The sequence below is a fragment of the Myotis nattereri genome (genome assembly GCF_964212035.1).
Source record: "Myotis nattereri genome assembly, chromosome: 2".
In the NCBI taxonomy this organism is placed as follows: domain Eukaryota; kingdom Metazoa; phylum Chordata; class Mammalia; order Chiroptera; family Vespertilionidae; genus Myotis; species Myotis nattereri.
This window is the reverse complement of record NC_138076.1, coordinates 58,415,130-58,430,946: the sequence shown is the minus strand read 5'-3', so window position 1 is coordinate 58,430,946 and position 15,817 is coordinate 58,415,130. Positions and strand designations below refer to the sequence as shown.

Genomic DNA, 15,817 nt, shown 5'->3' with positions numbered 1-15,817 from the left:
AATGTTCATAAAAGCTTCATCTGCAATGGCCATAAACTGGAAACAACATGTAAATGTCAAAAGGGTGAATGGATTAACAAATCAGGATATATCCATATAATGGGATAACTAATCAGCAAAAAATAGACTAAGCTGGTTAATATGCACAACATGTACACAACTCAAAATCACTATCCTGAGGGAAAGAAGCCAGATATGAAAAAGTACACACTGTATGATCACATTTATATGAAATTCTAGAAAATGACAAATAATCTATAACCACACAAAAAATACATCTGTGGTTGCCTACATCCAGGGCTTCAGGGAGAAATGGAATGCAGCAAAGGAAGAGGAAACTCCCAGGGATGATGAAAATTTTCTGAACCTTGATTGTATCATTCAAAACTCACTAAAATGTACACTTCAAATCCCAGTCTCAGGTTCTGCTACTAAGATAATGACCTAAGACCATTTGAAGCAGGATGGTGAGGAAATTTCCTGTGTAATGGATTTTATTTCTCTTATAAAAAAGTAAAGTCATTTGCTAGAGGGTAGGATTTATCAGAAGTCTGAGGAGACGGGCAAAGGTCTGAAATAGTAATAGGAGAAAATGAAAGACCTAATTGACCAGAAAAAATAAGAAGATAGTCTGGCTATGGAAGGTTCATTTGAACATGTACTGGTACCAATAAACTCTTTTTTAAACTTCTCTTAGCAGCACATGATATTCATCTGAAGGTGAAAACAGCTGGATTCGTATAAGACTGAGTTTTGTAAGATGGACGCAACAAATGTAGATGGAGGAAAGGAAGATGTGGTAGGCAGAATAATGGCCTGCAAAAATGTATTCACCCTAATCCCAGAAACCTGTGACTATGTTACCTCACCTGGTAAAAGGGCCCTTAAGACATGATTAAATTAAATCTTAGGATGGAGAGATTTATGTGGATTACCTGGGCGGGTCCAATTAATCACAAGGGTCCTTATAAATGTGAGAGGGTGTCAGGACAGTCAAAGAAGGAGAAAGTGTTGGAGTGAGGCAGCATGAGAAAACTCAACCAACCATTGCTGGCTTTGAGTTTGCAATGCTAAGCTTTCCAGGGGATACAGGCAGCCTCTAACGCTGGAAAAGGTAAAAAAAAAAAAAAAAAAAAAAAAAAAAAGAATTCTCTCCTAGAGACTCCAGAGGAATATAGCCTTACATACATCTTAACTTTAGTCCAGTGAGACTCATTTTGAACTTCAGACTTTGAGAACTGTAAGATAATTTGCATTGTTTTAAACCAGCAAGTTTGTGTGATTTGGTACAGCAGCCATAGGGAACTAATACTGTAGATTAATTAAGCAAGAGTTATTCTAAAAAACAAAAAACAAAAAACAAAACCAACAACTGTGGTAACTAAACTGAATAAGAAGGAATTAAATAAAGGACATGGCTAATGGATGAGGAAAAATACTAGTAGAGGGGTCAATGACAGTAAGAAAGGGGATATGGTAGTATAGATAAATGGATTTTTTGTTTATTTGTTTTGCTGAAAAGAAATACTTGTTTTTAAAAAATATGGAAAAAAAAGCCCATTGGCATTTTTTACATAACTTTTTTAAAAAGAGGGTGGATGAAAAATAGTCCAAAAACAGTAACAGAGGGCAAGGAGACTAAAAAAATGTTACTATTTTATATGTTTATCATAAGTAGGAAATGTTTCTTATTTATCTTCCTATCCCAAATATCTAGCATAATACCTACACATAGTCAGTATGCAATTAATATTTGAGGAATATAAGAATGCATTTTTTATATCATTCTTATTACAAGCTGCTCCTATAAAGGTGATAGCAGATATAAAACCTGAAGCTAGACAAGAACTGAGAATTACAAAGGGCACAAAGACAGAGACAGAATTGAAAGGGACAAAAAAACCTTGACTATCCCACATTATCCTGATATCATATACTACCACCTTTAGGAATATCACTAAATGAAAGCTTAAAAGAACTTAAAAAAGATCTTTAAGATTCCCATACTATGACTCTGCACATAAATCCAAAAAGTGGATAAGGGGTAGAGGTTGGAAATCTAAATGAATATAAATCTGTTAATTGTTTTTTATATATATATATATATAGTAAGTATATTAAGAATGCTCTCCATTCCCCTCTGTAAAAAATCAATAAAATATATATATAATGCTCTCCACTTTTCTATCTCAAAAGCAGAAGTAGTAAGAGGTGATAGAGTGAAAATATATTATCTGCCCACCCAGCAACATTTTCCTTAGGGTAACCCTTCTCCCATTCCACATGGCCTGCTCATTGGGGTGCTCACCTATAACCAAAGTACCTAATCTCCAACACCAATGTAAATAATACAGGTTAATAAAAAAATCATACCCAAGACATTCTGCTAGAACCAGTAGGAGAGATGTCTCTTGCTCAAAGAAAATGAAGATGGAGCTGCCAGCAGCCTTAGTGCTCAGCCACAGGCAATAAGCCCACACCGAAGCAAGAGACAAAGACATAGATTTGATGAATTATTTAATCCCTGAATCCATCTCTGTCTCAAGATAGAGCCACCAAATAAATTTTGTCCCTTATCCTTTTGGAAGTGTTTTGTTTGTTTACTACTTTAAAGTTGATTTCTCTCAGTTACAATAGCAAGAACACTAATTGGAAAGAGCAGGAAACTGTCTCTAGAACTTAAATATGATATACAGGCCATGCTAAGCTATATTAACCAAAAGTGGAGCTGTTCAGAAATCATAGTTATGACTCTTCTCTTCCTCCTGTCTAGGCTTCTTAGTACTGTTCAAAAGAAAAGAGACTCATATAGAAAGCAGAATCTGGACCCTGAAAATGTTTAAGAAAAAACTAGATGAATTTTATAGCAAAGAGTTTTGTATTAGGTAGAAAATGAGATCTTTGATTGCTAAGATCCCACCTAATTAAAATATTCTATATTGCATTTTCTTTTGCACTGCCACCCAGTCAAAAGAATCTCAGAGCAATATAGATGCACCAAGATTCTCCCTAATTCATGACACATGCGTAGGTATATGATGAACCCAAATTCAGGTCCCAACTCACGAGCCAATTTTACTCAGTTTGTAGTACAGGTAGTCAGAGTGTAAGAAAGAAGAGAAATGGTTATGTTTCCCCCAAATCAAAAATAAGAATAAATAATAAACAATTTTCAGGATCCAGTTATTAACTTCTAGGCTACTGATCAAAATATGAAGCTAAGCAGTGTAATTAAATACTAAGGGGCTTCTAAAAAATTACTTTAACACAGAGATGTGAAATGGTGTGCTAATTATATTCACACCTTTTTAATCTTGGCATTGTAATTCAAATTACTACATAAAAAAATTCCTTATTTCTGATAAACTGCCAGCAGTTTTACCTTGCTTCTTGTCTTGACTTTTGATTTGCTCTTCTGTTTTCTTTTCAACTTCTTCTTATTTAAAATTTTCTTATTCCTAAAAATGCAAAAACGGGGAAAAATTATGAAAGTTCAATATTAGGACATACAAAGCTATTAAAAATAGGTACTTCCAAAGTAGAGACTTAAATATGTATCCTACAAACTTTCTTTCTATGAAACAGTAAGATACTACCATATAATGTAGCTATTGAAATAACACAATACTAGATTATCTAAGCAATACACATGAAATGATAAAAGACTTGAATTCTGCAAATAGTTTTATAAAATTTAAAAAAATTTAAAGGCATCAAATGGAGGTTTTTAAACTTTATTTAACAGTGGAAATGCTAATAAATATCAACTATGTTCCCTTCCCAGAAAAATCTGCTCTTTGTAGTAGTGAGGACTACAGTGCAAAAATGGCCAGGAGTCCATTTTTAGCAAATTACTATAAATAAACCCCAACTCATAGACTTCTCACATCCAGCAGCCAGTTTTTCATTACCTCACAGCCCTGAGGCCAAATTATTCTAATAAGCAAAAGGAAGTCCCTAAATGACTCTGAGAAAGAAAAAATAAATGAGGCAAATAATGAGAATTAGAGTGGAAGAAATATGACTCAAAGAAAACATTTTATTTTAATTTCATTTAATATTTTTTATGTCTATCATGCTGAAGTACACACTTCTAGGTACTAAATTTAGATACAAGATAAAAAAGACAGTTCTTGCCCTCAAGGAGCTCAGACTTGGATAAAAAGCAAGAGGGTGCTATTGCTATAATAAAGACAAAAGGTGAAGAGGGCGGAGAAGCAGGAGGAGAAGGGGGAAAGGAAGAGGAGGAGGAAGAGGAGGAGGAAGAGACTCTACATGATACAGAGTTCAAATCCGTAACACTTGGTAACCAATTAGTGGAAGCTGTAGTAAGGCTAAGTCACTTAGAGGTAGGGATGTCATTCACAAAAGTATGGAAGTCAAAAGGAAGAATTACTTTGCTAAAGAAAAAAATGGATTTGATTTTGAAGATGTTTAACAAATGAAAAAGCTTTTGAAGATTCTAAAATGTTAACAAGATAGATGTGAACAAGCATATGTAAATTTTTTCCTTGGCACTTCCTTCAGCTTCACTCCATAAACCAAAATAATCACAAAATCCTATCAATTGTATCTCATACAGTTCTTGAATCTATCTACGTCTCTACTGCTGCTAAGCTAATAATCTAAGTCACCACCACATCCTGCCTGGACCACTGCAAAACCGTCATAACACATTTCTGCACATTGATATTTGCATCCCCTTCATTCCATTCTTCACATTAAAAACGCAAGTCAACTTCTTAACACACAAATCTGAGTAGGTAATTCCCCCACTTAAAACTATTGACAAAAAGAAACAAATGAAAAAAAAACACACCAAAAACATAGAAAACAACAACACACACACACCAAACAACTCTATTAATATCTTCTCGATTCTCTTAGGATAAAGTCTAAAGCAGCGGTTCTCAACCTGTGGGTTGCGACCCCTTTGGCGGTCGAAGGATCCTTTCACAGGGGTCGCCTAAGACAATCCTGCATATCAGATATTTACATTATGATTCATAACAGTAGCAACATTACAGTTATGAAGTAGCAACGAAAATAATTTTATGGTTGAGTCACAACATGAGGAACTGTATTTAAAGGGCCAGAAGGTTGAGAACCACTGGTCTAAAGGAAATGAAGGCTTAAAAGCTCCTCTACCGATATCTGACCTCTGCCAGTCTCTCCTGCCTCATTCTGCAGTCATTTCCAACTTGTTCTTCATACTCCAGCCACAAAGACATCTTTTTCAATGGTCTGGACTGGCTAAGCTCTTCAGGGACTTTCACAGAGGTTCTCCCTCTACCTGGAATTCTCTCCCACATTCCCTGCTAACCACTCTTATTCTCTGAGGTCCCAGTATATGAGTCACTTACTCAGGAATGTCCCAGACTGGGTTAGTTTCCCTAATACACACCCTGATTTCATTTTGTACTTGTGTTTCATTGTGTAATCTACAAATATAATTGTGTATGGGATTATCTGTTAAATGCATCACTCCCTCACAACCTGTATGCCTCAAGAGTGCAGAGACCATGTCTTTCTTTCTTATTACTCTAGCTCTTTGCCCAGAAAAGTACCTGGAACCCAATACTATTTTGAGAAAGAGAAAGTAGGATGGAGGAGAAAGAAAGGGTTGAAAAGAAAGTTCAGAGCTATAGCTATGAGCCTTACACAAAGAGTAAATAAGGAGAGAAAGAAGGATAGATCCATAGATAGAACAAACATTAAAGGATATCTAGCCAGAAATGTACATTAAGGAGTTACCCATAGAATTATTTTATGCAGATTGTGGTGCAAAAAAGGTAATGGAAACCATGTATGTGAATGAGATTTCCCCAGTAGAGTAAGCTACAAAAGTAAAGAGAGTGACCAACAGCTATCAAATGCTACACATGAGCAAATATACCTGCTTACATAATCTATTCAACTACGAGTAATGTGAGAGCATGAAGAATGTCTACTTCAACTCCACACTTTTAGCACCTGCATCAGTGTCTGACACATCATGGATGTTCAAGAAATATTAGATGAACAAACACATTAATGAAAATATTTCTCATATATGACTTAGGAAACCAACCTCCCTTTATACTAAAGTTTACTTGAGTGAAATCAGTTATCTGAGCAACAAGAGTATGTAACTCCTAAAAGGTTAGCTCCTTCTATGCAATTTATAAAAGCATCAAAGTTCACTCAAAATGAACTGTCAGAGAAACGAATATATAAATCCAAATTAAGATGAATTTCCTGAAGCCTAGTTATCATGAACCTAAATTTTCACCAGTATACATCAATATTTTTATCTGCCTTGCTTAATAGACTTCAAAAAATTTTTAATTGATTTCAGAGAGAAGAAAGGGAGAGGGAGAGCGAGATAGAAACACTGATGAGAGGAAGGCTCCCTCCTGCACACCCTCTACAGGATATCAAGCCCATAACCAGGGTATGTGCCCTGACCAGGAATTGAACCTGTGACCTCCTGGTACCTGGGATGACACTCAACCACTTGAGCCACACCAGGCGGGCTTTAATGGACTTCTTGAATGTTCAAATTACAAGATAGATTTCTTTCCATGCATTTTACATTTAATTAGTTATAACAATTAAAATAAAACTGAACCTACTAATTCCTGAATATAGATCAGCTAAAGAATCAGCTTTCCCAAATCCCCAGAAATTAATTTTACTGTGTGTGTTGTTGATTTGGATTGTTTTAGAAGTAGAGGGCTATCAAAAAGAGCCAGCAATAAATTAAACATTATATAATGAAAACTCATTTCAACATTAGAAAATAAAAATGCTATTTACTAGTAGTACTAAAGGCCCAGTGCATGAAAATTCATGCACTGGAGGCGGGGTCCCTCAGCCTGGCCTGCCCCCGCTCACAGTCTGGGAGCCTTCAGGGGTGGGAGGTGACCCAGCGATCAGGGGAAGGCTATGCCCCCATCACACCTCTGCTGCTGCCACTGCCAGCAGCGTAAGCCTCAGCCAGCCCTGGTTACCTGAGCCTCCGGCGGCCCTGGGTGGCTGGGCAGCCGCCATCTGAGGCTTGCCTGCACCTCAGGTGGCCCTAGGAGACTGGGGGGCTAAGGGACTGGGGGACTCTGGAGGCAGGCGTGTGGCCATCTTTGAGGGCATGGCAGTCAATTAGCATATCCCCTCCTTACTGGCTGTGGGCACTGCCATCTTTGAGGGCGGGGCAGTCAAATAGCATATTCCCTCCTTATTGGCTGTGGGCGCCACCATCTTTGCAACAGCATGAGGGTCAATTAGCATATTCCCTCTTTATTAGATAGGATAAGATCCCATAACATGACTGCATTTTAAAGCTAAGCTTAAATAAATTTTTCATAATATCTGAGAATGGATAAAAGAAAAACTCTAGAAAGCAGTCTTACACATGAACAATTCATCTTGGAATTTCTGGTGATTTAGCACTTTAAATCCTCTATCAAATAGGAGCTTAATGAAGAATGTCTGGAATTGATCCTATAAGTTTTTTGGTCTTTTCATACAAAGAACCCCATACCCATGAGATTTGAAAGAATTATGTGTAGTAATGAAAGGCAAAGGCTATTAACATGCTTTAAATATTTATTTTAAAATGTTTACTTTAAAAATGCCAAAGAAGGAACATTCATAATGACAATCACTGTTTAAGGAAAACCAAACACTCTGCAATATGAGGACCAATGAATTTTGCAAGTTGTTCCATGATATAGTTCATTAGTTTCTCTACCAGATTACTACTGAATCTGTTTTCTAACAAAACAAAAATTAGTCATAATTTAATTGTAAAACCTCTCTCTGAATCTGTTTCTTCATCTGGAAAATAACAAGATTAAGGAGATTATCTCTGAGATTCCTTTTAATTCTAAAATGCTAGGATTTTAGTAAATCCAAATTCAAAGAACTTCAGGAATATGAGGGTGTTTTTTTAAAATATATTTTTGTTGATTTCAGAGAGGAAGGGAGAGGGAGAGAGAGACAGAAACATCAGTGATGAGAAAGAATCACTGATCAGCTGCCTCCTGCATGCCCCACACTGGGGATCAAGCCCACAACCCAAGCATATGCCCCGACCAGGAATCAAACCATGACCTATTGGTTCATAGGTCAACGCTCAACCTCAGAGCCATGGGTTTCAATCTTTTAATTTGCCTTAGCAATGAGAAATTTAAAAATTCCTGAGTCTATGGTCTAAGGCAGGAAAAGGCAAATATTTTTTTTTTCTATAAAAGATCAGATAGCAAATATTTTATCCTTTGTAGACCATTGAATCTCTGTTGCAACTACTCAACTTTTACAGAATAAAAACAGCCATAGACAGCACATAGATGAGCATAGTTGTATTACAATAAAACTTTATTTCTGGGAGAATGTTTTCTTAGCTCACAGGTCATACAAAAACAGGAATTGCGCTGATTTGGTCTGTGGACCAGTTTGACGACTCCCAGTATAGAACATATTTTGATTAACAGGCTCATGTCAGAAAGAAAAAAAAACACCATAATTAATGGTACAGGCAGTCCTCGGGTTACGTCGGACTCGATGTACATCGTTTCATGGTTACATAGCCATCTCGATTTGTAAAAAAAAAAAAAAAAAAAAAAGTTCCGTCATTTTGACGTATGTACGTACATATGTGCTTTATGTTTTTTATTATTTATTTACCACAAGTAAAGGTCAGGAATTGTCATCTTTCTTTTAATTTTTTTTTACTGTTTCACTTCATTACTGCTGTGTATGTGCTCCATGTGAGTGACGCTGGTGCTTATGACGTAGGTGGGTTCCGACTGATGGCAGAAATCATGTTACGTCACGCTGTAGGAACGGATCTCCGACATAACCCGAGGACCTACTGTATGCAACTCAGATAAAACTATTCAAAACATCACTATGCTCATACAAATAAGCACTCTAAAATTATCTGCCTTTTCTTTTTACCAAGATTAACTCCTGACTTCCACTTTTCTAAAGTAGGATACTAGATAGGGGTAAGCCACTACTCTTCCTTCAAAAATAAGACAGTCAGAGAAAGACAGGTATCACATGATCTTACTCATATGTGGAATCTAATGAATAAAGTAAACTGATGAAAAAAGTAGATCCAGAGACATAAAAGCATGGAACAGGCTGACAAGTCTCAGAGGAAAGGGGAAAAGGGGCAGGAGAAGATTAAGCAAAGAACTTATATGTATACTAGAAGCCCGGTGCACGAAATTCATGCATGGGTGTGGTCCCTAAGGCCTGGCCAGCTATCGAAGCGCAAGCATCTGGTGTGGAAGGGAAGGTCCAGCTGACTTCTGGGTCCTGAGCAGCACCTGGGCCCCCAGGCTTCCATGCACCCTCCTCCACCTGAGTCACAACACCAGAGTCCCCAAGCAGAGATGCGGTAAGCGCAGCTGGCTGCGGGCCAGGGTGCAGCGTGGGCCTCTGGGCCACCCAGTGGTGCCACATGGAAGCCGGGCCGGCAGAACGCTCTCTCCCAGCCGGCCTCGCAGACTGGCTCCTGCGTGACACCTGACCGGCCATGCGGTTCCAGCAGCTGCAGTCCAGCTAACCCTGAAGAGGCTGCGTGGGTGCGGGGCAGGCTCCTCGCAGCACCGGCACCTGAGCGCAGGGGCTTACCCAGCATGAACCCTGGTGTCCCAGGGGAGGGTAGCAGGGGGAGTGACAGCGAACTCGGCGGACACCCCGCATTCTCACCGCACCTCCGTCCCCATCACCCCCACCCCCAGGTAGCCGGTGAGAGGTCACAGTGCGTCACCAATGCTTGCCATGTTCCACGCCACCCCCTGCTGGTCAGCGCACATCAGCGGTCGAACTCCCAGTCTCTCAGTAGAACGACCGCCAGAGGGGACAATTCGCATATTAGGCTTTTATTATATAGGATATGCAAAACCCATGGACACAGACAATAGTGCCATGAAGGCTTGGGGGGTGTGTGAAGGGGGTCAATGGGGAAAAAAGGGAGACATCTGTAATATTTCAATAATAAAGATAAATTTAAACATAAGAAGCTATGGAAGTAATTTAGGACAGATGAACTAAAAATCCAGAGATGAAAGAGCACTTCCAAGGGTATTCATATTCTTCCAGGGGGGCATTTGCAGAGTTTGGGAACAAGTGAAAATCGAGCTTAGCTTAAACAAGGTACTCTACTAAGGGAAACCAGAAGCTACTGGTGCTTTAGATGTCTTGCATGGGTTGGAATGATGGACTTGAAATCAAGAAAAGCCCCAAATATGTGGCCAGTTTTCCCAATGGTAGATCTGCTTAGTGATGGGGCATGGAGGAAGAATAAGAAGACTATGCCAATAGGCCAAAGTCAATTTCTCACAGTCTCCCAGTGTTTAAAAGACAAAATCCCAGTAGAGAGAGAAGTCTATTTAATCCTTGATTGGACTGAGGTAGTCAATACTTCGCCCTATCTATGTAACACAGCAAAGAACAAACTTCTCTGAAAGAAAATAACTGTTCTTTTACACACAATGTTAGGCACACAATACCAGTAAACATTACGAGACATCCAAAGAAACAAAAGAATGAGACAGATAATCAAGAGGTTCGATCCCCAAGCAGGGTGCATACAAGAGGCAACTGATGTTCAGCTGGTGTTGCTCAGTGGTTGAGCATCAACCTATGAACCAGGAGGTCACGGTTTGATTCCCAGTCAGGGCATATGCCGGGGTTGCGGGGCTTGATCCCCAATAGGACGCGTGTAGGAGGCACCCGATCAATGTCTCTCTCTCATTGATGGTTCTCTCTTTCTCTCTCCCTCTCCCTTCCTCTCTGAAATCAATAAAGATATATTCTTTAAAACACATATTTAAAAAAAAGAGAGAACAGATGAACAAAATAGAGAGTGTAACATGTGGGACACAGTCACATGGTCTCATATTTATGTAACAGGAATCCAAGACAAAACAAAAAGGAAAAAAGAATGGGCCAAAAGCACTATGTGAAGAGATAGATAACTCATGACAATTTTACAAAAGTGAGGGAAGAAATCAACCACGCAGATTCAAGAAAATCAGGAAAATGCAAAGAAAAACTACACCTTGGCACACCAAATGCTAGGCACAAACTGCTGAATTGAAGGATAAAGAAAAAAAATCTTAAAGCATCCAGAGATAAAAGATAGACTCAAGGGAACAACAATAAGATTGATCACTTCCATTCTTTGTGCTGAAAAGTGCTTGCGGGGGGTTGGAGGGAGTGGGGGGTGGGGGGGGGGACCTAGTAATCTAGAATTATATACCTATCAAATATATCCTTTAAAAACAAAGACAAAAATAGAGATATTTTAAACCCACAAAACCTGATATAATTCATTATCAACATGCCAACACTATCAGAAATACAAACTTAGAGAGATGCAAATTAAAACTACAATGAGTATTATGCTAAGTGAAATAAGCCAGTCAGAGAAAGACAAATATCACATGATCTCACTCATATGTGGAATCTAATGAACAAAATAAACTGATGAACAAAATAGTTCCAGAGACATAGAAGCGGAGACATAGAAGCATGAAACAGACTGCTGACTCTCAGAGGGAAGGCAGGGGTGGGTGGGTGGGTGGGAAGAGATCAACCAAAGAACTTGTATGTATATATGGATAACCCATGGACACAGATAATAGGATAGTGAAGGCCTAGGGCAATGGGTGGGAGTGGGCTAGAAGGGGTTAACAGAGGAAAATGGGGACACATGAAATACTTTCAACAATAAAGATTTAAAAAAAGACTACAATGAGATATCACCTCACACCTGCCAGATATCACCTCACACCTGCCATTATTGTTTGGTGCCAATAATCAGCAAACAATAAGTGCTGGCAAGGATGTTGAGAAAAGGGATCCCTAGTACACTGCTGGTGGGAGGCAGACTGGTGCAGCCACTATGGGAAGCAGTATGAAGTCTCCTCAAAAAAATAAAATAAAAAATGGAACTGCCATTTGTCCCAGCGATTCCCCTTCTGATAAGAAGAATCCCGAAACACCAATCAGAAAGAATATGTGCACCCCTATGTTCATAGCAGCATTATTTACAGTAGTTAAGATCTGGAAACAGCCCGAGTGCCCATCAGTAGGTCATGGTCCGATTCCCAGTCAGGGATAAAAATGCTATGGTACATCTACACAATAGAATACTATGTGGCTATAAAAAAGGATTTCTTACACTTTGCAAAAGCATGGATAGACCTGGAGACAATTATGCTAAGTGAAATAAGCTAGTCAGATTTGGAATCTAATGGACAAAATAAACTGATGAACAAAATAGGTCCAGATGCATGGAAAAGACTAACATCTCAGAAAGGAGAGGGGTGTGTGTGTGTGTGGGGGGGGGGGGGGGGGACCAGAAGAAATAAATCAAAGAACTTATATTCATATTGGCATGGCCATATATGGGGTGAGGTGGGGGCTGGGTGGAGGGAGGAAGTGGGGGGAAGAATAATGTCAATAATAAAAAATAAATAAAACAAACTAAAAAAAACAAAAGGAAAGTCTTCCTTTAATAATTACTATGGTGACAGGAGACTTGACTTTGGGTGGTGAACACAGAATACAATATACAGATGATGTATTATAGAACTGTACACTCAAAACCTATACAATTTTCTTAACCAATATCACCTCAATAAATTCAATTCACCAGCCTCCCCAAACAGTAGTATTTGACAAAGTAATATTTAAGGCTCCAAGTATTATTAAAGATGAGCAGAGCAGTTCATAATGCTAAAAGGGTCAAATAAAAGGAAAACATAACAATCCTAAATTTAAATGCATCTATTAATAACATAGCTTTAAAACATATGAAGCAAAACTGAGAATAGGAGAAAAAACATTCACAAAAGGGTAGATTTTAACATATCTTCCAACTGACAGAACAAGAACAGGACAAAATAGCAGGGATACAGAAAAATTCATAAACACAATCAACTTGACATAACTGACATATAAAGAAAAACACAACCGGAGGAGGGAAAATGGCGGAGGTATAAGCGGACGTGTCCTGTGCCTTGTCCTGGAGCAGATAAGGGAGAGCAGCTGAAACGGGTAACATTCAGCCTGAATAGGCAGAGGATTTTCAGCTGAGAGACTGTCTGCAGCTAGGAAAGACCGAGAACCCCCAGGAAAAAAAAGGACGGTTAGAGACTGCGGCTGAAGCCTCTCCTGGTGCGCCACCTAAGCAGCGGAGACTGCGCCATCTTGGGTGGTTGTTGCCGGCATCCAGAGACCAGCTACTAACCTGGAAACAAGGGATCTCAAGCAGCATGACTGCGTGAACTCAGACGAGCACTGCTTCTTCTCACGGAAAGGTTGGACATCCCCTAAAGCAGAGAGAGAACTACATAACCAAACACCTTGAGAAGAGAAATCATGGTGAAACAAAGAACCAACCCAAATATGAAAGAAAAACAGGCATCATCAGAAAAGGAAGTAAACGAAATGGAGACAATGGAGGCAAGCAACCTGTCAGAGAAAGAATTCAGAGTAATGGCCATAAGGTGGATGAAAAGAATGGAAGACCAATTCAACAATATGTGTAGGAACCAAGAGGAAATGAAGAAGAACCAAGAGGAAATGAAGAGAAACCAAGAAGAAATGAAAAACGACATCACTGAAATAAAGAACTCAATAGAAAGCATCAACAGTAGACTAGAAGAAGCAGAGGACCGTATCAGCGAGCTAGAAGACAAGGTAGAAAAAAATACCCAAACAGAACAGCTTCTAGAAAAAAAAATTAAAAAGCAGGAAGAGAGCCTAAGAGAACTCTGGGACAATGCTAAACGAAACAACATCCGAATAATAGGGGTGCCAGAAGGAGAGGAAACTGAGCAAGGAATAGAAAACCTGTTTGAAAAAATAGTAACAGAAAATTTCCCTGATATAGGGAGGAAAAAACTCACACAAATCCAAGAAGCTCACAGAGTCCCAAACAAAATGAACCCGAAAAGACCGACACCAAGACACATAATAATTAAATTGGCAAACACCAACGACAAACCAAGAATCTTAAAAGCAGCCAGAGAGAGACAGAAAGTTACCTACAAAGGATCCCCCATCAGACTAGCGACCGATTTCTCAACAGAAACACATCAGGCAAGAAGGGAATGGAATGAAATATACAAAGTCATGCAAAGGAAGGGTCTGAATCCAAGAATACTATACCCAGCGAGGCTATCAATCAAAATTGAGGGTCAAATCAGGAGCTTCACAGACAAAAACGGTCTACGGGATTTTATTACAACCAAACCAGCAATGCAAGAAATGCTAAAGGGTCTGCTGTAAATAGGAAAAAAAACAGGAAACAAAGAAGGAACGCAGCGGTAAAGAACAAAAATGGCGACTAACAAGTTTCTATCAATAATAACTTTAAATGTAAATGGATTAAATTCGACAGCAAAAGACATAGGGTAAATGAGTGGATAAGAAAACATGACCCATATATCTGCTGTCTACAGGAAACCCACCTCAGAAAAAAAGACGCACACAGACTGATGGTGAAGGGATGGAAAAAGGTTTTTCAGGCCAATGGAAGTGAAAAAAAAGCCGGGGTAGCAATACTTATATCTGACAAATTAGATCTCAAAGTGAAGGACATAAAAAGAGATCAAGAAGGCCACTTCATAATACTAAAGGGAGCAGTCCAACAAGAAGAAATAACTCTGGTAAATATATATGCACCCAATATAGGAGCACCCAAATACGTAAGAAATCTTCTGGAGAAGATCAAGGGAGAGACTGACAGCAATACAATCATAGTAGGGGACCTTAACACCCCATTATCTCCACTGGACAAATCCTCTAAACAGAAACTCAGCAAAGAAATATCAATCCTAAATGACTCACTAGATTAGATGGAATTAATTGACATCTTCAGAACATTTCACCCCAAAGCCACAGAATATACATTCTCCTCAGGTGCACATTTGTCACCTTCAAAGATAGACCATATATTGGGTCACAGACAAAGTCTCTTCAAATTCAAGAAAACTGAAATCATATCAAGTATCTTCTCAGACCACAAAGGCATAAAACTGGAAATCAACTACAACAAAAACAATCCAAAAAAATCAAACACATGGAGACTAAATAGCATGCTATTAAACAACGACTGGGTCACCAGTGAGATCAAAGAAGAAATAAAAAACATCACGGCAACAAATGACAATGAAAACACAACAATCCAAAACCTATGGGACACAGCAAAAGCAGTCTTGAGAGGGAAGTTCATAGCTCTACAAGTCTACTGCAAGAAACAAGAAACAATGAGAATAAATGACCTAACTAACTCTACAACTCGAAGAATTAGAAAGAGAGCAACAAAAAAAGCCCACTGTAAGCAGAAGGAAGGAAATAACAAAGATCAGAGAGGAGATAAATGACATAGAGACCAAAAAAACAATACAAAAGATCAACAAAACCAAGAGCTGGTTCTTTGAAAGGATAAACAAGATTGATACACCTCTAGCCAGGCTCACCAAGAAACAAAGAGAGAGGACCCAAATAAACAAAATCAGAAATGAAAGAGGAGAAATAACAACAGACCCTATAGAAATACAAAGGATTGTTAGAAAATACTATGAACAACTCTACTCCAACACACTAGACAACCTGGAGGAAATGGACATATTCCTAGATAAATACAACCTTCCAAAACTTAACCAGGAAGAATCTAAAAATCTCAATAGGCCAATAACTATGGAGGAAATCGAAGCAGTAATCAAAAAGCTTCCAGCAAACAAAAGCCCGGGGTCAGGTGGCTTCACAGGGGAGTTTTACCAAACATTCAAGGAAGACCTAAAACCTATCC

At 38.7% G+C, this 15,817-nt stretch overlaps 1 protein-coding gene across 5 annotated transcripts in view; it reads right to left on the bottom strand.

Annotated features, from left to right (window-relative positions):
• MYCBP2 (MYC binding protein 2) overlaps positions 1-15,817 on the bottom strand; it is a 310,493-nt gene that overhangs the window by 250,803 nt on the left and 43,873 nt on the right. For all 5 annotated transcript variants that reach the window (XM_081083308.1, XM_081083309.1, XM_081083312.1 and 2 more), the window contains exon 2: positions 3,383-3,458. In XM_081083308.1, coding sequence (XP_080939434.1) covers positions 3,383-3,458 — 76 coding nt within the window. The remainder of the gene's footprint in view (positions 1-3,382; positions 3,459-15,817) is intronic.